This window comes from Ailuropoda melanoleuca, chromosome 8 (genome assembly GCF_002007445.2).
Source record: "Ailuropoda melanoleuca isolate Jingjing chromosome 8, ASM200744v2, whole genome shotgun sequence".
Lineage (NCBI taxonomy): Eukaryota > Metazoa > Chordata > Mammalia > Carnivora > Ursidae > Ailuropoda > Ailuropoda melanoleuca.
Genome location: NC_048225.1, coordinates 36,036,982 through 36,063,959, shown reverse-complemented (window position 1 = coordinate 36,063,959; position 26,978 = coordinate 36,036,982). Strand labels below are relative to the sequence as shown.

Here is a 26,978-nt window from a genome sequence, read left to right as displayed (position 1 = left end):
TTTAAATCTACATCTGTCCCCAAAGTCTTTGCTCTTACCCCAGTCTAGACTGTAAAGATATACTGCCTCCCACAAACTATGCCACCTCCCAAGTCAGGCAACAACAGGTCGAAATTCTATGCTGCCTAGCAGGTGAGAGCTCTAATCAAATTTGCTGAATGATGACAGTGTTATGTGCTTGCATACGGTTTTGGTGATTGTTGAGTTGACATATGATTTTCACAAAACTCTGTGAAAGCTAGAATAATGGACTCTATGAACCCTATTTCACACACTAGAGAAACTGAGCTCCAGGGAGATAAAGTGATTTGTCCAGGGTCACTAAGTTAAGAAACAAACCCAAGCCACGTGAGAACCTAATTTTCTTGAAATGTTTATTTTCCATTTTCCTGCTCCGTCAGTGTGTACTTAGGCATTGCACTGCCTGGATGGCAGAAAATGGGGACAAATCTTTTGTTGTGATTGCTGATAGAACCCTAAGTTATGTGAAGACTTTGCAGACACAGTCTCCCAGCTGTAGGTATGCCACTGTCATTTACCCAACAAGCATTGTCTGACCTCATGTCTGGCTGGGCATGGGGCTACTGGGCGAATGGTAGCAGTGGAAGGGGGGATAAGACATGACTTTGTCCTGAGGAAACCGTCTCCTGCTGGTCATCACAATCATCTTGTAAAGAGAGTATTATCATCCAGCGGAAAAGCATTGTCCTAATGGAATATAAAAAGTCCTGCAAAGCACAAAGGGAGGAGGAAATAACTCTGCCTGGGAAGGTTTCATGGCAGAAGGGACTCCTGAGCTCGGTCTCAATGGACTGACTTTAGAGATGAAAAGCCTGAGTCACTGAGAGTTCTGCAAAGAAACTCATAATTTTATAACTTCATTAGGTTTCCTAAAAATATGCCTGTTGCCATAGCTCCTTAGAGAGTAGTAGCATAAATTATTTATTGGAGTACTTAAAATATTAACATCAATAAATTCCATGGTACCTTCACAAATACTCTGCCTAGTTGGATGAGCCAATTCGAAATAATGGTTTTTAAGTTACTCAAACTTTCCAATTCTACAAAGCTACTATGAATACCTGGAAACAAATAAGAATCCCAGTAGAATCCTGTCAAGTCTCTAAACATCAGTCATTTCAGGCAGAGGAAAACCCTGTGTCTCTAGCACTTCATGTCCTTTTATTCATGTAAAGAGCTATTTTCTTTTCTTTTTTTTCTTGTAATGTCTTTTTTTATAATAATTTTTTATTATGTTATGTTAGTCACCATACAGTACATCCCTAGTTTTTGATGTAAAGTTCCATGATTCATTACTTGCATATAACACCCAGTGCACCACGTGCCCTCCTTAATACCCATCACTGGCCTATCCCAGTCCCCCACCCTCCTCCCCTCTGAAGCCCTCAGTTTATTTCCCAGAGTCCATAGTCTCTCATGGTTCATTCCCCCTTCTGTTTACCTCCCCTTCATTCTTCCCTTCCTTCTCCTACCGATCTTCCTATTTCTTATGTTCCATAAATGAGTGAAACCATATGATAATTGTCTTTCTCTGCTTGACTTATTTCACTTAGCATTATCTCCTCCAGTCCTGTCCATGTTGCTGCAAATGTTGGGTAATCGTTCTTTCTGATGGCTGAGTAATATTCCATTGTACATATNGCCACTCTAACTGGCGTAAGGTGGTATCTCAAGGTGGTAATGAAGAGCTATTTTCTTACACAGTGGGTACTTAAGAGCACTCTACTCTTCTTTTCCAGGTGTAAGAGTCTTGTATTGTACGTGCTGCTGAATGTTATCATTTGAATATTAGGAGCCCAAATGTAGACTCTGATGTGTTTGGTTTTTTTGGATATGGAAAGAAAAGAACCTTCCAAATTTAGAAATTGAAACACATCAGAGCCAAGCTCTTGCGGCTGACCAAGAGAAGACTGCCCTCTATGCTACTGTGGTCCACAAGGTTGCTGGTTTTCTGAGAGATGATACTAGTGCAATAGACTGAATATTTGTGTCCCTCCAACCTGGCAAGTTGAAATCCTAATCCTGAATGTGATGGTATTAGGAGGTGGAGCCTTTGGAATGTGATCGGTTAATAAGGCTGGAGCTCTCCAGCCCCTTCTGCCATGTGAAGGTGCAATGAGAAGTCAGCAGTCTGCAACCAAAAGGGAGTCCTCCCAGAACCTGACCATGCTGGCGCCCTAATCTTAGACTGTCAACCTCAAGAACTGTAAGAAATCAATTTCTGGTTTTTATAAGCCACACAGTCTGTGGCACTTTATTATAGCAACCCAAACTGACTAAGACACCTAGATCCTAGATAATGGAGGTATTAGGTAGGAATTTCTAGTTGAGAAGGAAAATCCCTTTGTGGGACCTCTTCCCTCTTGTGCTTCAATTTAGTTGTTTGGTTTGTTTTCTGGGTGTGACAAGATAGACTTATGCCTCTACTCATAACCAAGATGGAATGTTCCTTCTGATTCTTGACTTGTTGAAGAGCAAGGTCCAGATCTACAAGACTTGGGAGAGCATCAGAATTGGGGTAAAATCTTGATATTCCTGGAAGAGCATCTCATTTTTTTTTAAAGATTTATTTATTTATTTATGACAGAGATAGAGACAGCCAGCGAGAGAGGGAACACAGCAGGGGGAATGGGAGAGGAAGAAGCAGGCTTCCAGTGGAGGAGCCTGATGTGGGGCTTGATCCAAGAATGCCAGGATCATGCCCTGAGCTGAAGGCAGACGCTTAATGACTGAGCCACCCAGGCGCCCCAGAGTATCTCATTTTTAAGTAGACTTTGAAAAACAGAAGGGGTAGGAGTCCTAAAACAGCTCAGCAGTACTGAGGATTGTTGAAGAATATTAATATTTTAAGAATTTAAAAATGATGTGCTTCACAAAAGCATTCACAAGTATAATGGGCAACCTGGAGAGAAAAGGAGGACCTTCCCACTGGTAGTACTTAAGTACAAGCTGGGTAGTCATATACTGGGGAGTCGTGCATAAGGCAAGGGTTGGACTAAAGGTCCTAAGATCCCTACCAAATTCTAGATTCTATTATTTGCCAATCCTTGTTTTACCTTGTGCATATCTTTATGCTTGCACTTTGTACATTATTCTCTAATGACATGGCTAGGTATCTGTCTCCCCGACAAGGTTGAAAACTCTTTGAAGGAAGAATGATATCTACCCTGTTCTATCCCAAGCATTTAGCACAGTGACTAGAATATAGGAGATACCAAGTGAATATATATCAAATAAATAAATGAATTAATTTTGTATAACTATATTAATATCTATACATCTCAGTTTGTAGTATAAGTTGTGTATATCTTGATTGATAGTATAAGTTATCAGTAAGTGGACTTGCTTGCTGTGAGGGTGTTCATATTCCTTACAATCCCTGGTTGCTTGAATACCTGGATGATATAATATGCCATGTGATTCCCCACATACAGCACTTCTACGTAATTTATTCCTTCTCTACAGTTGGAGCTGTATTATGGCAGTTTAGGCAGAGTCAAGGTATGGCCAGGATTTTTCTGAGTTTGTATTTCTAGATCTGGCCCCACTGCTGGCCATGACCCTTGAGATGTTGGTTAGAGGTCTCAAGTGTGACTTGCTGCATTAAGTGGCCAGGTCTCCTGTGGATAATCAGAAGTGTGGTTTCATCCCAAGTGTGGGGAGAGAGGCAGGTGTACAAAGGGCAGGGGCTCTAGCGGCACACTGGGCAGAGGAGCAGGAATGCAAACTGAAGTGGGACTGTAAGTGGGAGAATCTTAGCGAGTTAGACTGGATGCGAAGGTCAGAATGGGGCCAGGAAGGAGAGGCAGAGAGGCGTGGTTTTTAGGTGGAGAAATTGCCAAAAAAGTAGAGGAGGTGGGTGAGGTTGCAAAGAGAATACTTTTCCAAAGGCACGTGTTACACTGAGATGTGTTTGACAAATAGATATTGCGTGCTTACGTTGGAATGGCCACTGTACAAAGGCTAGGGATACAAATGAGTAGGATCTCTGCTCTCAGGTACATAAGCTATGAATTCAACTCTCTGTATTAACAGATAATTACAGTACAGCATGATGCATGTGGAAGGAGGTGAGCACAGGGAAGTCTGTGGGGGAACACAGCAACTCTAAGATGAGATGTAAAGGACAATCTGTAGTTAGCAAGGTGAGGCAGGAGGAACAATCTTGCTAGAGCTCTAGAAAGGCTAAATGAACATACAAAAGGCCAAAGAAGGCAGCTGATGCAGAGACTGTAAATGCTTTGCTATAGTTGAGCCTTCTATATCAAGAGATTGGGACTCTTTCCTGGGGATAATGAATCGTTGAAGTATTTTAATCAAGGAGTGACATGATCAGATGTATGTTTCAGAAATATCACTACAACAAAGTGTGGAGACTGGGTGGGAGAAAAGGCAAGCCAGGGACCCACTGACGTCACAGTCACTCGGGGAGATGAGAGTGGCTGAACTGAGAACAGGGAGAGGTAAATGTCTTCTGGAGACATCTGAGAGTTAGGATGGACAATGCATGGTGATTGATCTGATGGGCGATGTGATCAGTCAATCAAGGGTGGCCTATTTTTGGGTCAGGCAGCTGAGCAGATGGCTTGCTCTAGAGGCAGCTCTGAAAGAGAGGCTGACGTGTTCATTTAAGGAGATTTCTTTCTGGTCACTGGGGAGTCAGAAAGCTAACCTCCTTGAGTCCAAAGTTCCGTTGGGCCCCACACCACTCCTTCAGGGCATGCAGATCTCCTTTGCCAGCTTAACTGCTAGCGTAACAGTGTCTGATATCTGATGAGGGTTCTTGCACACACTGGTCATTATCATTTACACATCCATTCAATCAACCAATATTCATGAAAGATCGATTGTGTATTCGCAGTATCCTAGTATTCCATAGACCCCAGTGTCCAACGATGTAGGTGGCTTAGCTCTTCTCTTTGCTTTTCTATGTATTTTTTTCAGCTTTATTGACATTTAATTGACAAATAATATTGTCAGATATTTAAACTGTACAATGGTGATTCATGTGTACATTGTAAAATGATTCTTCCCATCTAGGTAGCTTATCCATCACCTCACATATTTACCTTTTTTCTTATGGTGAGAACATTTAAGTTCTACTCTTTTAACAAATTTCATTTGTACAATACGGTGTTATCAAAGAGAGTCACTATGCTGTGCATTAGACCCCCAGACCCTATTCATTTTACAGCTGTAAGTTTGTACCCTTTTACCATCAATTTCCTATTTTCTCCACCTCCCTGCCCCTGGCAACCATTTTTCTATTCTTTTTTTCTAGGAGTTCTGCTTTTCTTCTTTTTAGATTCCACATATAAGTGATATCACATAGAATTTGTCTCTCTCTTTGGCTTATTTCACTTAGCACAATGCCCTCCAGATCTACAGTGTGTGTGTGTGTGTGTGTGTGTGTGTAAATAAAACATATTAATCCAGGGGCACCTGGGTTAAGTGTCTGACTCTTCATTTCAGCTCAGGTCATGATCTTAGGGTCCTGGGATCCAGCCCTGTGTTGGGCTCTGCGCTCAATGTGGAAGTCTGCTAGAGTTTCTCTCTCCCTCTCTCTCTGCCTTTCCCCCCTGCACTCTCTCTCTCAGTTAAACAAAACTTTAAAAAAATTAGTCCATTCATTCATTAATAAGACACATTGTTTCCATATGTTGGCTATTGGAAATAATGCTTCAGTGAACATGGTAATACAGATCGTTCTTTGAAAAAGTGCTTCTCAAGGTCAGATTTACAACTGTAGGATTTCAACAGGCTTTCCCATTCACACCATCCCACTTTATCCTTTAGAGGAAGTATTTCCTCACTCCCCATTTTGTCTTTTTAGTTTCTTCTTCATGGACTTAGTCTTTGAGAGAGTTTAGTCTTGGATAGAGGTTCAACACTTCCTACAAAACCCTGAATAAGTTATGGCCAAAGGCCTGGGGGAAAATGTTTTCTAGGCTCCACACTTTCATGAACAACTCTGGGGCTTCCCTTGATCGAAGTGATGGTGTTGGAGTGTCAGTAACAGATATGATTGATCAAAGTCTTCCTTGAAATGCTTGTGTTTGATGCATTCATTTCACATTTTGTGTGTGGCTTTGCCAAGCTGGGGTGTGAAATTCAAGCATCAGAGAAAACAGCAGGGTTTGTAGGTTGAAGTTAATAAAACAATGGGAACCTATGTAGTTCAGATTTGTTCAGAATCTAGCCTCACACATCCAGAAGAGATCATTTTACAAATATGGTTCCTGGGGGCCAGGGTTTGCCTAGGCCACTGGGTCAAGGGGGATGGGGGAAAACCACTGTCCAAAAATCAGTACAGCTCTATTTTTGTCAAAGAAAGCTATTAGAATCACCAACTCACTTCTCAAAGATACTGCAAGGATTCATGAAAGGGGTTTGAATGACCAGTCTACTATAAATAAATGTTGCTTTTTAAGGATGTAGAATTATTGTTAATAATACTAAGATATAAGACATCGAATACTTAGGTCTTTTGATTAAACGGTGATGCCAGAGTGATCATGGCTCAGGATTAGATTTCCATTCTAGACATGTTCTTAGTTTTGCACAGAGAACATGTCTTGTTCTGATGGCAGACTATCTCTAGCCTTCATCAGCCACTTCTCACGTGTTCAGGCTGATGTCTCAGTTTGCTAATGGATAAATAACACAGCTTTCTCCACCCACTAATGTGGGTGGATAGGTTGACTTTGTATGTAAAGCATATTATTATAGGCTGAGAGTCTTAGAAGACTGAACAGGCCCTTGACAACATCTGGTCCTAATTCCTACAGTTGAGGAAATTAAGCCAAGAAGAGTAGGTGGTTTGTCCAAAATCACCCAGTAGTGCCTGAGCCAGGGGGCTAAAATCCGGATTTATTGATAAGTCCAATGTTTTTACTCTGGCATTGTGCTATAACCCCTCTGGTCCAGGATTCCCTTCTAAAATTTTTAGGTGCTTGGATTGAAAACAAATCTCTACTACAGCCAGTACCCAATAAAGTATAGTACAATCTTTCGTACCTCCTAGTGTTTTATGGGCAAGTTTTGTTCTTCGTTCCAATTCCCAAGAGTACCAGACTTCTCTGGGCAGACAGCCGAAAAGCAAACAAGGCAATGTCTGCAGTCGGGTGGGCAGTGCGCAAACCTGCAGGGCAACTTTCCACAGTATTCTAGAGACCAAATCAAGCCAGCTGGTCTGATTATAACAAATGATCATTGGTGCCCATCCTAATTAGGCTGAGAGGATTTCTGACGTGGTAGATGTCCCACTTGCTGCATTCCTAGATTGAGTCAATGAGTCAGGTTCAGTTATTCAGCTGTGTCCACTGGAGAGCCTGCCGCCTGCAGAGCTTTATGAAAATCCCTTTGAAATGGAAGCCAAAGATTGGCCATGAGCTGCAATCTTCCAGGATGTATGCAGAGCTTCCCCAGGCTGGACTTCTTTGAGGCAGCCGGTGAAGAGACCTTTTTATGAAAGCCAAGAGCCCTCACAACATGTGACTTTCTAGCACGGTGTTCAAGGGGGAAATGGAAAATTGGCCTCCATGGTCCTTCTTGGCCCCGGTACTTTTCTTTCAAATAATATTTATTGTATAGCTTTTTCAGACTGTAAGAGTGATGCATGTTTATTATGGAAAATGCAGAAAATTCCAAGGAAAATAAAAAGCACTCATAATTTCAATGCATTAGTAGTTACTTCCAGGTTTCTATTCCAAAATTTTCCAATCTGTGTTTTAGGCACCTATAGAAGTTTATACCTATTTATTTTTATGAACTTGAGATTCTACTGTATCCTACCCTAAAATTCTAGAAATCTAGAAGCCACGCAGAACTCAACACACAAGGTTCTTTGCTCCAAGCCTGACATGTGGTAGTTGCTCCACAAACATCTGTTAAGTGAATGGGGAGGGAAACCACGATTTGTGGACTCGAGCAGCCCCCTTGGAAGATCTCACACTCGGGGCGGTGCCCAAATCTTGCAACAATCTTTGCATGCTAAAGAAACATAATGAACTGGAAATGACTACTTTCCTCCCAGAAAGCTTCTCCTCCCCAGGAGAGCACAGTGGTAATTCATCTTCCATTTTTGTGCTCATTATTTACTTCAGGAGATTCCGTTTGATCCGAGAGCTGCACAGACAAGAGAGTCCACTGGAAGCATGGACCTCAGTGAAACATGGCCCCTGGAGGAAGGAACCTGGTTGTCTCATGCTGGAATTCATCACTTTGCCAACACCAGAGGGGGTATGGCTGCTTTTGATGTCCCTGATACACGTGGTACTCTTCAACTCCTGCATGCACTGTGTCAACCCAGCTATGCTCAGTACGTGCCCCATGCTGTTTGTCTTTTCAAAAGAAGCCAGGTGGAGAGGAGAGGAATGGACTTTGGAGTCTGGCAGATCTTGGTTCAGATCCTAAATTTCCTCCTTGCAAGCTCCATGGGCAGAGAAAGCTTATCATTTTCTCAGTTCTAACATGAGAGTAAGAATGCCTACTTTGTAGGGCTCTGATAAGGACATGAGTTATGCAAGCTGTCATTTACGGAGCTCTTACCCTAGCCAGGTAGGAGGTTAGTCATATACCTCTGAGCACCTAACACGTGTCAGGCACTATATTCCTGCTTATCTTCTTTTTTTTTTTTTTAAGATTTATTTATTTAGAGAGAGATAGCCTGTGTGAGTAGGGGGAGGAGCAAAGGCAGAGGGAGAGAGAGAATCTCAAGCAGACTCCCTGCTGAGCATGTAGCCCAATGCGGGGCTCGAAGTCAGGACCCTGAGATCATGACCTGAGCTGAAACCATGAGTGGGATGCTTCCAATGGAGCACCCTAGGTCCCCCTGTATTCCTGCTTATCTTGTCTCCTCTCCTCTCAACAGCCCTGCAAAGACTGCCATTGAGGAGAATACAACCAGTATAAACAGAGTAGGTCAGCTCACCGTCTCTTCTTTTTCTTAACACAGCTCAGTGTGAAATGATAGGGATGTTGTAACTTTCATAGTTCATACAACATTCATACAAATGTAAGAACCATAACCCTCATACAGAGCAGTGGGTCTCTTTCAGGTCTCAGAGTCCACCTCTCCACCATCCCCCAAATCTAACAGAGAGCTACTGTGGCGGTAGGAGCCTTTCTGTGGCTAGGGAGATAAAGGCCATTGAGGTTAATGTGTTCACTTGAGGGTTTTAGTAAGGTTATGCCTCCCATTGTTGCTTATCCATTCATTCATTCAACAATACTGAGCAGCTACTATGTGCCAAGCACTGGGAACACAAGAGAGAAAGGTGGGCATGGAGATCACTAGGCCACCCTCTGCTGTGCCCCAACTCTAAAGTGGGGTCACTTACACGGCACTGCACCAAGGCTACGGCTCACAATGGGAGATTGCCTCAGGAAAGGTCAGCACATTGAGAATGGACGAGCTCAGCCAGAAGCCAACAGTTGTTCTCTCCTGCGCCCTGTCACATTGTCCTCCTCGCCACTTATTAGAGGTTCTTATGCTGGTATTTTCTCACCACCCATGGCATACATTGGAACCTCATAGCTCAGCACACAGCCCTTCCTGTTCAGACCTCTGCCTACCTCTCTAGACCCGTCTCCTGCTGTTCACTACTAAACACAAACCCCCTCCATTGCTGTACTGACCGCCTCTGGAAACTTGGATGCATCCCGCTCGCATACACTGGGAGCCTCTGGAAGGGTGGTTTCTGCTACTTGCCTTCTGCTATTCTGGGGTCTCTTCCTGCCCCCACCTCCCCACCCCACCTGGGTCTGAACGAGAGGCCTGACCTCAGCGCTGCCACAGAACGAACAGATTCCTGGGTTACAGTGCCTACCACGCTGTGCTGTGACTGTTCCTATCCCAGACAGGCTGTGGGCTTCCTGAGGCAGAGTCTCGTTTTATTCACAACTGCATCCCTTTCTCAAGCAGCCTGGCAAATGGTTGATGCATGTATATTTACCGGTGGGCTGGCTGGGTGGCTCCATGGATGAACTGTGAGTAGGACCACGTCCCCTGGGTATCTCTACCCTCCCCGAGAGCCATCTTCGACGGGGGTAACCAGGTGGACTCTACGCATCTGCCCCTTGGCATCACTGCCTTGCTTCCGAAGACGTTCAGCACACCCCTAACATTTCCTCCCCGGCTCCAGGCTGGTTTGCCAAAGTCTGCAGGCAGAGGAGAGAAAGGAAGTAGGTGTGCTTTGTCTGCCTGTGCTTTTGTAACCTAGGCGATAGAAGCACCCATCATAGAATTTTAGAAGCTTTTGGAATCTCTGTGACAAACTGGTGGCTAAAAGCTGCTTATTGTGACCAACTCCACAAACCACTGCATCTCTCCATGAGTGGACCCCGTCATGTATCTACCGTCTTGAGGCATGGCTGGCTAGTAGCAAGGGGAACCAGACCTGTGTCCTAGATCTGACTAATGGGGAGTCCCTGTTCTCAGGTAAGGGAAAAGCTTCAGGGGCTGCTGGAGGAGCTTAGCTCTAGTGGGTGATAGGTACCATATGTGGTCCCGGTCCAGACAAGCAGTATGCGAGGCTGGAGGTGTCTGAGACACAATATGGTAGCACTGTGGTATGTGGGTGACGCACAGTGACAAAGAATCAATGTAGCTGAAACTTGGAAATCCTTCTGGGCAGCTGGTAGTAGGGTGGTTCTCAGAAGCCTGGGCTGGGGTTCAGGGTAAGGGCTCAGGTCCAAAGAGGACTAGAGAGGGGACCAAAATGGGAACTTGCACTCAGAAATAAAGGGGAAGCCCCGCTGGGCCAAAGCTAAGTCAGAATTGGAGTAATCATTAAAAAACAAAACAAAACAAAAAAAACCAGTCACTTCTTAGGTATGTACACTGCACTGGACGTTATGCTGAGCCTTTTTTTGTAGAGATACAGATGATCTCAATTCATTCTCACAGCCTCGTTCTCATTTTATAATTGAAACTGAGCTCGAAGAGGCTGACACGGGGCTTGCACAAGGCCATTCAGCTGGTGAATGGCAGAGTGGGTATTTGAACTTAGATCTACCTGACCCCAAGCCACGATAGGCTATTGCCCCTCACTCTACCCTCCAACACTCCCTACTCTGCCTTCTTGGTTTAAGGCTCTGGTGGGCCAATTACAGATTTTTATTGCTGCTTATTTCATTGCCATAGTAGAAAAGAGCACAGGCTAGGAGCAGGGCCAGAAAATCAACAGAGCTGTTGCAATGTGTGGATTATCATCCAAGACCCTCCTACGGCCACTCCAGCTAATGCATTGCCAAGGCCCTGACCCACCTGCTTCTGAGCATCTTTCCTCCATGCCCTAAACCCTGTCCCACCTCTCCCACCACGGGCTGGTACCTGCACCTCCATTTCTGAGACCCAGTGTGGGTGAAGAGAGTTTCCATTTCTAGTGAAGTCCCAGAGAAAGTCCTGAAGATGTCCAAGCCTTGGGGTTTTGTTCTTGGCTTCGGAGAGTCCTCTGAGAACTGTGCTATCTGCCAGGGAAGCTCCGTCATCCTGGTGAGTCATCGGCCTAAAGGCAGGGCCAAATCCACGCAACATCTGCCTCTGTGTTATCCTCAGAGCATCTCGGGCTGCCATTAGAGAGGGACAGCCTCCAGGAAGCTGGCAAGGAGAATCCAGGGAGTCTGGGGGTGAAATAGAGTTTCTGGAGGAAAGTCCCTCCGCCTGCCTTGCTTCCTACACTCCTAAAAACACCCTCCAGGACCTGGGTGGGTGGTTTTTCAAATTTATTTTAAAGGTCTGGAACACATTTTCCAAATGAAATCGTCTGCAGTGCCTGACACATCAAATAGAAGGGGGGCCAGTGTTTGGCCAGAGCTCTGTTTCTGACTGTGCCATCACCAGCTGATCTGGCTGCCCCTTCGATTCGCCAGCTGCCACATCATACGTTTGAGGGTTTGGCGCAGGAGGGGCGGCCTCTGCAGCCTTTCCTAGTGAGTCTCTGAAGCGCTTCTTCCTGTTACAGATGTGCTCACTCAGCTCTCTGGGAATCCTACTGTCCTCCATTCTTCCCAGGAGACTCAACCTGCTTACGCTCCTCATTCGGAGAGAGGCAGGAAGTTCGGGAACCCACACCTGGCAGGAGAGGCCAGGCGTGTTGTCGAAATGCCACGCCGCCGCCCCCATTCCGGGTATGGAAACAGGAAGGAGCAGATTTCCCTTCTGGTCTCCCTCAAGGTCAGGGAGAGTGTTAACATCAGTCAGGAAGGAAAAGAGGAACTTTTTCTGGGGGTGGCATGTGTGCCCAGCGCTGCCGTGGACGTTATTTGATTTCACATAAATTCTCACTGAAATCTCATCAAGGTGTTATTACATATCCCCACTTTGCAGATGAGGAAACTGAGCCTTGGGGAGGCAAGCTCATACAGCAAATGCTGGCACAGCTTGCATTTGAACTCCAGTCTTTCTATTGCCAGGCTATGCCGTGTCCATTGTACTTCCTTGTCTGTTGGTTTCTTTTCTTTCTTTAAAGCTTTATTTATTTATTTATTTATTTATTTATTTATTTATTTAAGAGAGAGTTGGAGGAGGGGCAGAGGGAGAGAATCTGCAAGCGGACTCCCTGCGAAGCCCGACACCGGGGCTTGATCTCACAACCCTGAGATCATGACCTGAGCTGAAACCAAGAGTTGGTTGCCTAACCGACAGAGCCACCCCGGCACCCCTGTCTGTTGTTTTCAAAGGACAACACTATCTGACATGTCAACCTTTCTGTGAGGCTTTTTTTTTTTTTTTTTTTTTCCTTTTTTCCTTTTCTTTTGGGGGGGAAAAAAAAAAAAAAAAAAAAAAAAAAAAAATTACTGTGAATTGTTTTTGTACAGTTATCATGAAAAGCTTTTTTTTTTTTTTTTTTTTNAAAAGTCGTTTCATTTTACATTTCCCAGAGGAGCTCACAGGCTGGCAGGTTTGGAGACTTACCAAAGACTAGTGGCAAAATGAGGGCCCTGGCTTCCAAGGCTCCTTCCAGCACTTACGCTATGTTCACGGCTAGGGCCATAGCTTCTTGGAAAACCCATTCCAAGGTGAAAGAAGAGAGGCCCCGCGCAGGCCAAGTGGACTATTTGTAGTCTCTGAAAGAAGAGAGTTCCTCTCAGGCCTCAGTACAGGAATCTCAGGTGGGAAATTCGAGATGGGGCAGGTCTCCATGTCTTAGCAGAGACTCACATACATCCAATGGATTTCTTTTTTAATGGTTTGGTCATAAACTTCAACTGCAGCAAATGTTCCCCCCCCTTAATCTTAACACAGGGTATTTTGTCAGATTTCACTCAATAGATCCAACTGAGTGCGAGTTGGAAGTGTTATGATTTTCCTCTGCAGGGACCTTTTTCTGTGTGTATTTTTGGAATGGTTCTTTATTCTGATTCATGTCCACATACACCTTCCAGTAGCTTCTTGGCTCAGCCAGAGTTTATTTCCTTTGATAGGATGTTGAGTGAGAAGTCTTTTAAATCTTCATCTCTGTTCCATACTTAGTAATAGGAATCCTGGAGGGCTGGATGGATACAATTTGTTTATGTATTTCATGAAACACCTCGCTCTTGTTAGTAGGGCCTACTGCATTGGTATTCGGATTTTTCCGAGAACTTATTTAGCATATTTACCAAAATGAATCCTTGACTTCCTGGCAGTCTTAGTATCCTATCATCTTTTGGCTTGTATTGTTTCTGCTAAGGATAATGACTTTTTCTCAGGTGCGAGATAGTTAACTACTCTTCCTACTCTTCCCGTAGAAACCATTTCTTTCTTCTGGAAGCTATAAAACACTTAACACAGTTATCTGAGGTTTTGATTTTCATTTAAGGGAAATAAAACAACTATGTTTTCTTCCTCCATTTCATTAAGAATTATAAAGAAGTTGGGTTGTGCTAAAAATGCATATATATTTACATATATACATGTATTAAGTATATATTAAATATATATATATATATACACACACACGTATTAAACTCTAGGAGGAGGGGAGATGTCCTTTGGGCCGATTCAGCCCCGGAGCTAATGCCGTGACCAATTAAGTGCAAATTTCTTCCTAACGAAACCTTATGGGTGAGCATATATTTGTCCTTGGTTGGCCTGTCCTAAGAGGACACAGATAAGAGACTGGATAACAGAAGAGAGTCGTGCTGTGCTCAGGCAGCCACGGCCCCACTCTTCCCTCCTAAATCAGCCCTGCCCACGCTCCCCAGGGAGAAGAGGGGAGGAGGGGCGGGCATTGCTTCTCTGCTGCTCTGCTATTAACTAGCAGAGGGCTTCCAGGAGACAGAAGGTTACCTGCGGAGAAGAGGAGCAAAGGGCAATGCCAGGGAGGAGAGGAAGGCAGAGGGAGGGCTCAGCCCATTTCTTTCTGTCTTTCATGCTTGAGATTGGTGTCCTTCCAGGGCCTGGGGTTGGGAAGGCTGTGGACAGATCCCAGCAGCCTCTGGCTATCATTCAAACTTAATTATGGAATTTGCACAGCTCTTTCTTGCAAACGGAATTGATAGCATACTTTAGCTGCAAGTAAGTCTCCCCATGTGGCATTTAGCCCCTTTCCCATTTCTTGGAGGAAGAAGCTGTACCTGTATGAAACTCTCATCTCCTCCTCTTCTCCGATGACCCAGGACTTGTGTAGCCCCTGGGGACCTCAGAGTCAGAGCAGCCCATAAAGGCCGGCTAGAGATGACAACAGGGGCCCAGTCTGTGGCCTTTCTTCCAAGTAGAGCCTACGGTCAAGGCCGGCCCTGCCACCTGTGAGCAGAGTTGGCCAGAGGATGATGGCGTTCCCAGACTACAGTGGGCATAGCCGGCCACAGGGCAGCCCCTGCCCACTCAGCAGGGTGTTAGTTTTGGGCGTTGTGCTCAGAGCACTATTCTAGCCACCCCAAAAGCATCTGCAGTGTACTCTTGGCTTAAGAGATGGAGCTAAGGATTCCTTTGATCTTAGGGTTGGAGCCAATGTTGCTACATGACTATACTTCATTCACCAAGGAATGGGGGTTCTAATGGAGCTTTCCAGAAAACTGAAGTATCACCCTTCCAGTGTCTACATTTTCCTCAAAATTTTACTGTTTTCTGCTGGTGGATAGGACCTTTTTTCTCTGGTTTTTGTACACTTTCTTGCCCTACGAAACAGAAAATAGTCACACCCCAGCTTATGATTGGAGTTGGACCAAAACTTCACTTAGAAATGTATTGCTTTTAACTTGGAATCTGTAGTATGATATGTAACTTATTTAAACAATTCATATATACATTTGAATATGCCTAAAAACTTCTCTCCCAGGACACACAAGCAACTGTGGATGGTGTTTCAGTCTGGGGATGGAGACTGAGATAGGATGGGAAAGAGGAATTCATTTTTTAGTTTATACTCATCTGTACTTAAATAACTTTTCCTTTACCTTGAAAATATACTATTTGTCTATATAATAACAGTTTATATATATAACAACTTATATATACATGTGATATTATATATTTGTATACATACCTGCATAGATATGCATATATGAATATTAAAGCTAGAGGTTGGGTTCCCAGGCTAGCTTCCAAAACCCATTCAACTCATGATGTAGCAAGCAATAGTAAGAGTGGACATTAGATCTTAGCCCCTTCTATAATCTGTTTCTATGGAAAACCTGAGTCCCAGAAATATTTCCTCCTTGCCACTGTCTCCCGACATGTCCCTCTCTAATAATTGTGACCTAGAAACAGGAGGAGGAACTTCTTCCTGTCTGCAGACACCCTGGTGCATGAGGAGTACTCTCCTTTAGGACAGTCAAAAGAGGGGACTCCGGCATGGTCCGGCCCTCTATGTTGGAGAGAAAGGCACATTTACTAAGCACACACACAGACTTCCCCTGTTAGCTTCTGACCATCCAGTGAAATAAGTCAAGACTTCAAGGCTCTGAGAGGTTTAGTAACATCCCTGAGAATGCCTTCTAAAAATCGACAGAGCTGGGGCTCCTGGGTGGTTCAGTCAGTGAAGCATCTGCCTTGGGCTCCAGTCGTGATCCCAGGGTCCTGGGATCAAGCCCCACATCGAGCTCCTTGCTCCTTGCTCCTCTACCCCTGTCCCCCACATGTGCTGTCTCTCAGATAAATAAATAAAATCTTAAAAAATAAAAATAAAATAAAGTTGAAAAACTTAAGAAAAAAAACCTGACAGAGCTAAGCTTCCAACATGTAAGCTTGTGCCTTGTCCTTTATAGATCAGTGACCATCCAGCAGAACCATTTCTTTATAAGACGTCTATAAAAGTCAAGCATACACAGGCACTTTGGACACTGCCTGAGGTTCTGTGAGAGCCTCTGTCATGGAATCCCTTATTAGATGGGAAGCAGCAGGAGGGCAGGAGCCCGTTCCGGTCCACTTTGCATCCGCAGTACTTAGCACAGTCCTGGAAGCGTGGGTGTGTCCCCATAAATGTTTGTTTGAGTAACAGGAAATATTATTGTCTGCTCTGCTCAGCTTCCTAAGATAGGAGATTGGAATCATATATTTAATTTTTTCAACAGCAAATATCAAAGCAAGAAACATATTTTCTCATTATCCTCCAAGTGATCAGGGAATTCAAATAACTAAAGTGCCGTAAGGAGATTTCTTGGCTTATAAGGCATCCGTTTATAGGAACAAGTTGAAGGGGATACCACTGTGAGTAGAAGAGTTTGGCAGGCTCCAGAACCTACCTGCCACGTAGGACATTTATTTTGCTCTTCCCCTGGGGAAACCCTTCTCCCACCTCCATCTAACTGACCTGCAAGCCGACTCTGGGAACACAATAAAAAGTCAGAGCAATGTGACCTTGCCCTTAATTTGAAGCATACTCTGTGGTTAGGGACTGCTTTCAGCAACTCAAAGTTGTTAAAAGAAAGAAAAGAGCCCATTTTTCCTGGCCATAAAGGACCTTGCCATCCAATGATAACTAATATATTACCTGATTTTCACAATGTGACAGTGTCTCTTCTGGGGGCTCTAAGTACATTAGCTTATTGCATTCTGACCACACAACCTTATGAGTTGGGTGTGATTATTATTTTCATTATTAGAGGAACTAAAGCTTGCAGAAATTAAATTACTAACAAGTAGTGGAACTGACATTGGAACCATGGTCTTCCATAGATCATCTCTCTTAGAACACAAAGACTAATTGCTTCTTGATAAGATGGGGAAACAGAGGAGACTAGTCTTGCAGACAAGCACCTGAGTCCACCCACACATGCGATCAGTGGATCAAAAGCTGCTATTGGGACCAAGAAATGACCATTGGAAGTGGCAATGGCAAAGGCAGTCTTGACCACGGCAAGACCTACTTTGGAAGAGTGGTGAACTAGAAACTTGCTTGCCTTTAAGAGCAAAAGAAGGAAGTGGACACAATGAGTGTAGACGATTCTTTTGATGAATTTTGTTGTAGAGGGCAGCTGAGAATTGGGGGCAGTAGTTGGGGAGAGATGCAGCATTAAGGAAGAGTGAACATAGTAGGATGTCTGTATACTGGTGGGAATGACCTAGGCTAGAGGAAAATTGTGATTTAGGTAGGAAGGGGAAAAGCCACATGAGAGGGGACAGGATCTGATCCGTAATGGAGGACGTGGCCTTAGATGGAGTAGAGATGGTTCACCCACAGTAATGAGAGAGGAGAAGGAGAAATAGTGCAGGCAAATGGAGAGGGATGGCTGGGCTGTACACAGGTCCACTTGAGGTCAGTGATCATGAACTGAAAATAAGGCATGATGCTGTGCTTTTCCAATTGTGTTTAGCTGGGTGCTGACAGATAGAAAGTGGAGAATCAGATTTTATCAAGGTTGTGGTTTTTCCAGGTAAGTAGTATGGAGATAGTGGGTGGGGGGAGATGAATCTAAGGCGTAAGAAGTATGGAGAATGGGGGCGGGGGGAGATGAATCTGAAAGTGTATGTAAAGGAGAAAAGATAATAACCCAGAAACCAAGGTGGATAAAGGAGTAAGAGAAGTCATGAGGAGAATAAGGGACAGAGAAAAGGTCATGGGATAAGCAAATCATAGGTGGTGTGAGGGTCAAAGAGACAGTGGATTAAGATAACAGAGTAGACTGGAAAGGTGGGAGGTGGTGGGTGGAGAAAAGAATGCTTGATATTGAGATTATGGATGGTGTCACTGTGAGAGGAGGGAGCTGGGATAGTTGGAGGAGGTCAAGGAAAGAAGATAATGTTGAAGAGGTGAGAGACCAGAGTGTGAGAAGAATCCACTCTGTAGATGTGGAAATAAGAAATACGCAGCAATAGTATTGGGGAAAGTGACAGTGATCCAAGAACCCGTATCTTCAAGGAATGAGGTGGAATAACCCAAGGGTCTGGAGATGGCTGCAATAAGCAGAGGTGGTGGGTAACATGGTGTGTTATATTCCGGGAGAGTCAGGTTTGGATCAGAGTAAGAAATTGGACAAAACAGAGAAGAGGCTGAGGATATGGGGGATTGTGCTGGTGATGAACCATGAATTCCCGAGGGCGAATGGAGGATTCCAGGAGGCGGGAGAGGATGGAGTGACGCCTGCAAACATTCACCCAGCACATTCACCTCTTGGATTTGGGAGCTCTGATTGTCAAGAGAGGGAAAAGAGAAGAGGACAGAGGGCTAAGCTAGGCAGCTCAGGGATGAAGCCCCGCCCTGCTTCCCCGGCGTTCCTCCTTGAGCAATGGCTGGCCACAGGGGCTTCTTTCTGTCCTCCCAGGTAATTTGTAAACCCAAAGCTGACAGTGGAAAGCCCAAAGATGGCTGAGTGTTTACGGAACTGGAGCACACTGGCACAGATCCAGGGGCCCTCAGGCTGTTGCAGCTGGTGATCTGGTCACTCCGAGACTGTAGACGGCTCCCGGGAGGTTGCCCAGACTGTTGACTCCTGCTGTCAGTCTCCAAGGACAAGGATGGAGAAGGGATAACCATTTCCCAAGTTTACTCCTTCCTTCCTCTTAACTCCTCCTGGCATCAGGGCGGGCTTCGCTGGAGCACATCCCGAAAGCCCAGAGCTGTGCCAGGCAGAGCGGTCAGTCAGTCCTGGGGGAAAATACAAAATGCATCTGCCCAAGTTATTCAGGCCATGGACCCAGACAGGGAAGTTCCTGCAATCTAATATGGATTACTTCAGGACCTGCATCTTGGACTCTCAGATCATAACTTCTGTATCTATATCCTGTATTTGAAACCACTCAACTCTTCACAGAGTAGAAGAAACACTGCTCTGCTCTCCTCAGTCTCTCTCTCTCTCCTCTCTCTCTCTCTCTCTCTCTCTCACACACACACACACACAATCACAATGCTGTGCAGTCCTATCCTTAAGTTACTTAACTTCAGAGGTTTAATCTTCCTACCTGTAAAATGGGGACATACTACCTTCGCTGTTTGAACCAGGTGGTCTCTTAAGGGGAGGAAATATTGCTTGGACTACAGTTAGAATTCAGGTTCAGAAAGAAGGGGGGCACTCGAAGCTCCTTCTCCCCTGGTGCAAGACAGATTCAAGCTCTGAAAATCCTGCATCATCTCCCCGGGAGAAGCCCGGAACAAACGGTTTTCCCAGCATCGGCGTAGGGCAGACGTCATACAAGAAGGCAGGAATCGTTTTAGAAATGGTTATGCTCCAGTTTTAAATAAATGGTCAAAGGGGATGGGGGCGGGGGAGGACACCCTCCAACAGGGAATTTGGAGGCAGCGCGCGCGCCGCTGCCGAGCGTGACGGCTGCGGTCGCCTAGCAACCGGCGGCGGGGATGCGCGCGGGACGCCCGGGCCTGGTGGGCGCGGGGAGCTCGCCGCCGACTGCCGCGCGCCCGCGGGCCTCCGGGACCCGCCGCGAAACTTTGGGGCTTCTCGGCGCCGCAGCGATGCGCCCCGCGGGCTGAAGGAGGAGGATGAGGTCGCGGCCCGGCGCGCCCGGCGCGGGGACCCGCGGGGTAGTACCTGCGGAAAGTTGGCGCGCACCTGCCCGAGCCTGGGAGACGCTCGGTCCCCAGTCCGAATTGTCCCCGCAAGTTTCTTTGGTAATTTCTTACCCGCCTTGGATCGGGTGTCCCGAACCCCGCCTGGCCCCCGGGTTCACGAACTCCCGTCTCTGGGAGAGAGAAACCCGCGCTTTTCTAAGGGACCTGCGCGGTTAACAGATGCTTGATCGATTTGCCCTGAATGATTGCGATTCTGTTTTTGTTTTCTGCTTTTTTTCTTCCTCCAGACAGTGAGTTTGTGGAAGCCTCTCCCGCGCCCTACAGCCCGGAGGAGTTAGGTAAGTCTAGCCCTTTTGCCTTTTCTCCGAATTCCTCCCGAGAACCGCGAGTTTGGGGACGCAGACTCACAATCAGCAGCAGGGGAGGAGGAGAGGCGGCAGGAGATGCTTCTCCGGGGTCACGTTTCTTTCGCCCTGGGGAAATGGCCTTTTCTCGGTGCGTGTACTTTGGGGTGGCGGGGAAAGTGTCAGATGTGGCGTGTGTGTGTGTGTGTGTGTGTGTGTGTGTGTGTGTGTGTCCAGGTCGATGGTGCTGCTCGGAGGAGCAAGGTACAGCAAACTTCCCAACCTGGGGCCTCTGGAAGAGCCGGACTCATCCTGCCTGGAAGGGCGCGCTGGTGGCTGGCTCTGCCTAGCTAAGTACCTTGCCCGAGGAGGACGTCGTGAGGGTAGTCCATAACCTGAATTTAACCAAGTCGAGGGTCCCAAACGGTGGTCTAGTCACGACCTGGGAGCTGCGTGCCTCCTTGCCTTCTGCTCCTCCTTCAGCCTGTAGGTGTCTGGGAATAAATAGGGCATTTCGTCCTCCTGTGGTGGTGCCTGTCCCTGTAATTGTAGATTTGTGGTGGGTGAACTGCGACACTCCTGTCACAGACAGACTTCCTTTTGCGGAGGGAAGGAAATTTGCATTGTCAGGATCCCTCTAAATATTCCTGCCACCCAGTCTCACTTTGGTGGCTCAGTGGTTGGTTTCTTCCCCCCCCCCCGCCCCCACCTTTTGGTTTAGTTTAGCTGCTAACAATCTGGGCTGTCAGATCTGTCCTTGCTGTTCTCTTATCACCAGCTTGAAAAGCTTGCCTTCCTAGCATGGAATGACAGCTGTTGAAAATGTTTATCCACAGTAACATTCTCAGCCTGGTTTCTGGTCAGCCCTCCTCCTGGGATGTATGTCCTTACCACATCCCACTCCACCTGAAGTAAAATTCCACCTCAGCAATGACTTCCATTCATTTCTCTGAGCCAGGCACCCAGAATAGGTCTGGATCAAGAGTGGCATTCTGAGGCAGCAGACAGTACCTTGTTTTGTTCAGAAGACGTGTTTCTGACAAGTTGTGAGGCAATCATATCTCTATAAATGGAATCATAGATTAAATGCATAAACAAAACTAGCTTTTAAAGGCTCGCTATAGCGAATCCTTTTATGAAATGAAAATGGCATCTAAACCATAGCTTTGCATGAAGTGACTTATTAAGAGGGCAGATTCTTGGTGATCTGCTCCACTTGTGTGTAATTGTGTATTAATGAGACCACCATGGGCACTCCACACTGTGACAGAAGTGATGTGGTTCTCTTAAATTGTAGGTAAGTGTAAGCAGTGGCAGGCTGAGCATTCCTGGCTCTGAGAAACCGCTTGTATAACTCCTAAATTTCGTTTGCATTCACAGAATGATTTATGTACCAGAAAGGCCCAGGTGTTTGACCTTGTTTCATTTCCATATTTGCTTCCGGGAGCCACAGACTGGACTGTCCTCAGTGCTGCAGCCCTGATAAATAGGGGCAGCCCTTCAAATAAGTGGTAGATAATAAGAAAGCAACTTCAATAAGAAAGCCCTTCAATATTCAGGAGAGAATAAGAAAGCAACCTTCTTCCTCTTCAGTTCCCCTGTGGGAAATGCGCAGTTCCTCATGAGGAGAGGAGAGTGTTACAGGAACTGTGGGGTTCCCTCTTGGGCTCTGAGATTGCAGGGTGCCTGAGAATAGAAAACACAAGTCTGAGAGCCTGACACCAAAGTTCTCACTGCTTCATCATCCTTAATAGATATGGTAACTAGCCTGTTTTCTCATCTTTGAGAAGCTGGGGTTGTGTCTGCTGACCTCTAAGGTGTCATCCAGATGCTGCGAGGAACCGTAAGCCAAAGGAGGCCCATAGCTATGGGTATTTATTATTTATAATCATGTGCCATGCTGTTCGCGTGTATGGTGTCTCCAAAGGGGTATTCTCTCCCCGGCAGAGGAACTCACTGGATGGGACTGCATTGTTTCCATGCTGCTCAGATCAAAGAGGAAGCTGGCATTTCTCCCTTGGAAAGGGTCATGATAGTTTTTGGTGCTTTTCTTAGAAGCACAGTGGGAACAATGCCTCTTACAGCAGTTGATGAGCTTGTCAAGTAGCCATTGTTTCTGAAACACAGATGATCACAGAATCAACCCCTGGCCAGAATATTAGGGACCTGAAGAAGATAGAGGGAAGTCATAAAAACTTAGTTTGAGGGGCACCTGCATGGCTCAGTAGGTTAAAGCGTCCAGCTCTTGATTTCAGCCCAGGTCATGGTCTCAGGGTGATGAGATCGAGTCCCAAGTTGGGCTCTGTGCTGGGTGCAGAGCCTACTTGAGATTCTCTCTCCCTCTCCCTCTGCCCCTCCCCCCTTTTATAAACAAATAAACAAGCAAAAACTTAGTTTATCATTGCACTTACTTGTGACCTTGGACAGATGACTAAATTGCTCTGAGCCTTGGTATCTCCTCAACCCAAATGGAAACCTTGCATGGATGTTGTAGATGGTGCCTAGTACCATGTGTTGTATGTGCAGGTCTTCAGGAAGTGCTTGTTGCTGTTATATTATTATTATTATTATTCATTTGAAAGGTACTTATTTCCTGTGCATGAAGGATGGAATGGCTCTTATCAATTGTTCCACCTACTAATGAATACCATTTTTATTTCTAGAAGTTTCTCTGCAACTTACCTGGTCTCCAAAACAGATGCTCAGGGATGGTGATCAGGTCAATTGAATTATTTAGTGATTTGTCCCTGAAACAGCATGTGGAATGGTTTTCTATCTGTGGCCTTTGGTAGGCAACCCCACTACTTTCTTGTGGCGTGATCGGTGGTCAGTTTTACCTCCAAATTTTCATCTAAGTCTCCAAATGAGCTACACTGGCCCCTTAGTGGGTTTATTCTCAGTGTTGCAGCAAGATCGTGTAATGAAATTAAGTTATGATAAAAGGAGGTTTTGGAAAGGCAGTAGAGACAAGAGTCTATCTCGAGATGAATACCGTATTGAAGGCTGTCTATGATGGAGAATCCAGAAAAAAGCCCTCTCTCTGTGATGGCGCCATTTTCTGAGGGGGCAAAGCCCATACCTCTTCTTTGCCTTTCTATAGTCCCATCTGTGGGCAGAAGTGCTGGCTGTCTGATCGGGTAAGAAGGAGTGCCTGGAGAGTTGAAATGAACCCAGATGTGACCATGTCTGCCCCTGTCTAGTAACTTTTCTTGACTCCCCGCTACCTAGAGGATAGGTACTTGGTCAGGCATGGGAGAGCCTCCATGATCTGCAACACCCCCACCTGCTCTAATTTTCTAGTTATATTTGAGTAAGGGGCAGTCCTCTAAATTCAGCTCTGCTCCCTGTACCTGCATGCTCTCCTTCCCTCTTCTCCTTTTCTCCTATCCCTCTTTCAACACTAAGCCCATGTATCATGTCCTCCTGGTGGTTGTCCACCCAGCACAGTAAAAGTCCTGAGATCAAGCCTTCACCCCGACCAGCTACATCAGAAATTTTTGCAGTGTGGTCCCAACCATCAGTGTTTTAGTACTGTGTTTTTTCAAAATCACATTTCTGGGGTGCCTGGGTAGCTTAGGCGGTTAAGCATCTGACTCTTGATTCCAGCTCAGGTCTTGATCTCAGGATTGTGTCACTGGGTGTGGAGCCTACTTAAAAAATAAATAAAATAAAAATTTTGAGTGATTCCAGTGGGTAGCCATGGTTGTGAGCTATTGCACTAGATGGTGGCCACCTCATTCTTTGTAAATCTAGTGGCCACATTGTGCTTGGCTTCTGCAAATGCTTGTTGAACAAGTGAATGAGGGTCATCCTGGGATACTTTGCCTTCTCAGGTGCATGTCTCTAAGATTGGCCCCTCTGCTTGTCATAACCATGCCTTGGGGACTGAATCCTTTGACCTGTGCCCTGTATCTCTCTTTTATGTTCCTTCTTTAGGTTTATCCAGTTTATTTTTTACCTTTCTTAAAAGTCAAAGTTTTAAAACCATCTTTTAGTATAAAAATAACACATGCTTATTTTAGAAAGTGTGGACGTTAGAAAGAATGGGGGGCAAATCCCCTCCCACCATCCAAAAGCAGACAGGTCCCATGTTCCCTTCACTTTTCCTAATTTGTTGCCCTCTGGGGTTGCTTGACCTTCTGGCATGCCTCAGTGAGCTCAGTTGCTGCTGTCTGTGCTCAGACCCTGTGAACTTCCCTGTGAGTCCCGAAAGGAGTGCTCTGGAACACAGCATTCTTGGGAGCCACCAGGGCTAACTTCGCTGAGGGTCGGTATACCATGAGAAGGAGTTTTCTTATGCAACTTTTATCTTCCTCATTCAAGCAGGATGTATGGGCTTTATTAGAGTAAATGATAACATTTGTGTAACTTCTTTAAAATAATAGCTTAAATGTTTACCAGCCTACCCCCTTGCCCTCCTTAGATATGAGATGAGTTTGCAGCTCTGGATAATATAGTATTTATATCTGTCAGAGTGCAGCTGCTCATTAAGGATGAATTAGTCAGGACAGGTGAACTGCTGTAACAAACAGACCCAAATGTCAGTGGCTCAGCATGGTCAAAGCGGTGTTTCTTGCTTGCGTTATAGTCTAGTGTTGAGTTATCTCAACCTGGAGGTAACATGTTCACTTCTCATATTCCAAAGGTGAGAACTAGTCCCATAGCCTCACCTAGATGAAGGAGGATGGGAAATGTAGTCTAGTAATGTGCCAGGAAGAACACTTACATTGATGACCACCAGCCGTCTCTATCAGTCGTATTGTTCAAAGCACAGTGACGGAGCCACATTCTGGCCTTGGAGGTGTTTGGTCTCTGTATTATTTAGGTTACTGGCTTGGCTGCTGTAACAAAGGCGAAAATGACAGTGACTTAAACAAGAAGCAAGTTAGTTTCTCTTTCACTTAGAGTATAACCTAAGCAGTCCAGTGCTGCTGTGGTGGCTTTGTTGTGCTCTGACGTCCTGAAGTGTTGCTTCCAGAGTTTAGGGTGGCTGCTTCAGCCCCCACCATCACGTCCGCATTCTGGTCCATAGAAAGGACAGAAGGAAAACGGAGGGCAAACCTGCAGTCTAGGCACATCATTTCACTTAACATTCCTTTGGTCTGAACTTTAGTCAGGTGGCCACACCTAGCTCCAAGAGGACTGGGAAATTTGGGTGGGAGTAAGGTAGAGTCTGTTAACAGAAGAATGATTGGGTAGGGTACAGGCAGAAAGCGGTGCTGGGTAATTAAGCTTTTAAAGGAAACCTGTCTTAGTGGTTAAGAACATGGACTTGGGGTCATACTGTGTGGGCTTAAATTTTACTCTACCTTTTACTTGCTTCATGACCTTGAGCAAATGACTTAATCTAGATCTCCATTTCTAATCTGTAAAACCATGTGTCAGCTACTTTCTGATGCTCTGCCAGATCCACTCACCATCCTTTGCCGTTCTGCTCTGTGCCCTGAAAAACATACCTTTTGGAATGTATCATCTGGCTTCTAGTTGGATTGGGCCAGTGGGAGGCACTGGCAGGATATGCAGGCACGGTGGGGAGTGGGGGGACGGTGGAAAGAAAGAGATGTCAGCGTACTTATTCCCTTCCTGGCAGGCTGTGTTGTCCTAGGCCACTGCTCCTCCAGAGTCACCCTCCTTTATAGTATCAGATCTTGCTGGATTCTGGAATCTCCTCTCCTGACCTAGGGTGGCAGTGGCTCCCCACTATGGCTGTGCCTAGGGGGCTTCTTCACCGTTTCTTTTCCCTTAACCCTGCTTGGCACAGTGTTGTCAGCAGGGCCTTCATTAGACCCTCTTCAGGCACAATCCGGGCACACTGTCCATTTCCTGCTAGGGCCCTGGCTGACATGATGGGGATGATAATAGTGCTGACCTCAGACCATGGGGGTGAGAAGTGAATGCATTGTAGACTAAAGCTTGAATACAGCGACCGTCATTAATTGTTCACCGGTTTCATGTCCCAAGGCAAGTGCTCTGATGCCTTCAAGCATGGTCAAAACCTTCCGAAAGGTTTAATCGGGCATATGAATTAAATAAGATTGTCTCTCATCTGCCCTCCCCCACCCTATGTTAGGGGGATACAGCAAGACTCGAGAGTTGTGAACAGATCTGTTACAAGTCAAATGTATCCTGCATCCAAAGTTTCTTCCTTCCCATTCTATGGGGATGAGTAAGGAGAAAGATGTTGGGCTTATCATTCACCTGTTCTGTGCTGGGCACTTTACATGTATAAACTGTCTACCCAGCTTTCCAGCTTGGAGTTGGAATCATGTCACCCACATCAATGCCCTCAAATATATTGGCTTCGGAGGATTTGCCTGCCCATATGATTAACAGATCAAGTCTTTCTCTAAGGCTCCCCTCCGATGTTACGATGTTACGTCCAAGAAGCCTCAGGGTGCTTATTTGCATTCACAGTCAGTTCTGGCTGCTCTAGGTTTTTGCCAGGGGAGCTAGAATCCAGACACCTCACTGAGGCCCGTGGACATCGTGTTAACTGCTCCATGTCCTCTATTCTTCAGAAACCAGTGGCCACACGATGCTGGCCATGGCTGCTGCGCCCCTGCTCATACCAGAACCTAGAGGCTTGGCATTCACTTGCGAGTCTGGCTGGTTTCCCAGTGTCCTACCGTCTGCTGGCCGCAGGGATGAGGCTACCACTCTTCTCTGTGCTCTTTCAGCCTCAGAGTGGGCCTGGGCCCTGTTCATGACTACACAAGCCTGG

At 45.7% G+C, this 26,978-nt stretch overlaps 1 protein-coding gene across 1 annotated transcript in view; it reads left to right on the top strand.

Annotated features, from left to right (window-relative positions):
- The window catches only part of LOC117803349 (angiomotin-like protein 1), a 115,036-nt gene that overhangs the window by 20,340 nt on the left and 67,718 nt on the right, over positions 1-26,978 (top strand). The window contains 2 exon segments of the mRNA XM_034666147.1: positions 8,127-8,262; positions 20,201-20,251. Coding sequence (XP_034522038.1) covers positions 8,178-8,262; positions 20,201-20,251 — 136 coding nt within the window. The 5' untranslated portion in view covers positions 8,127-8,177.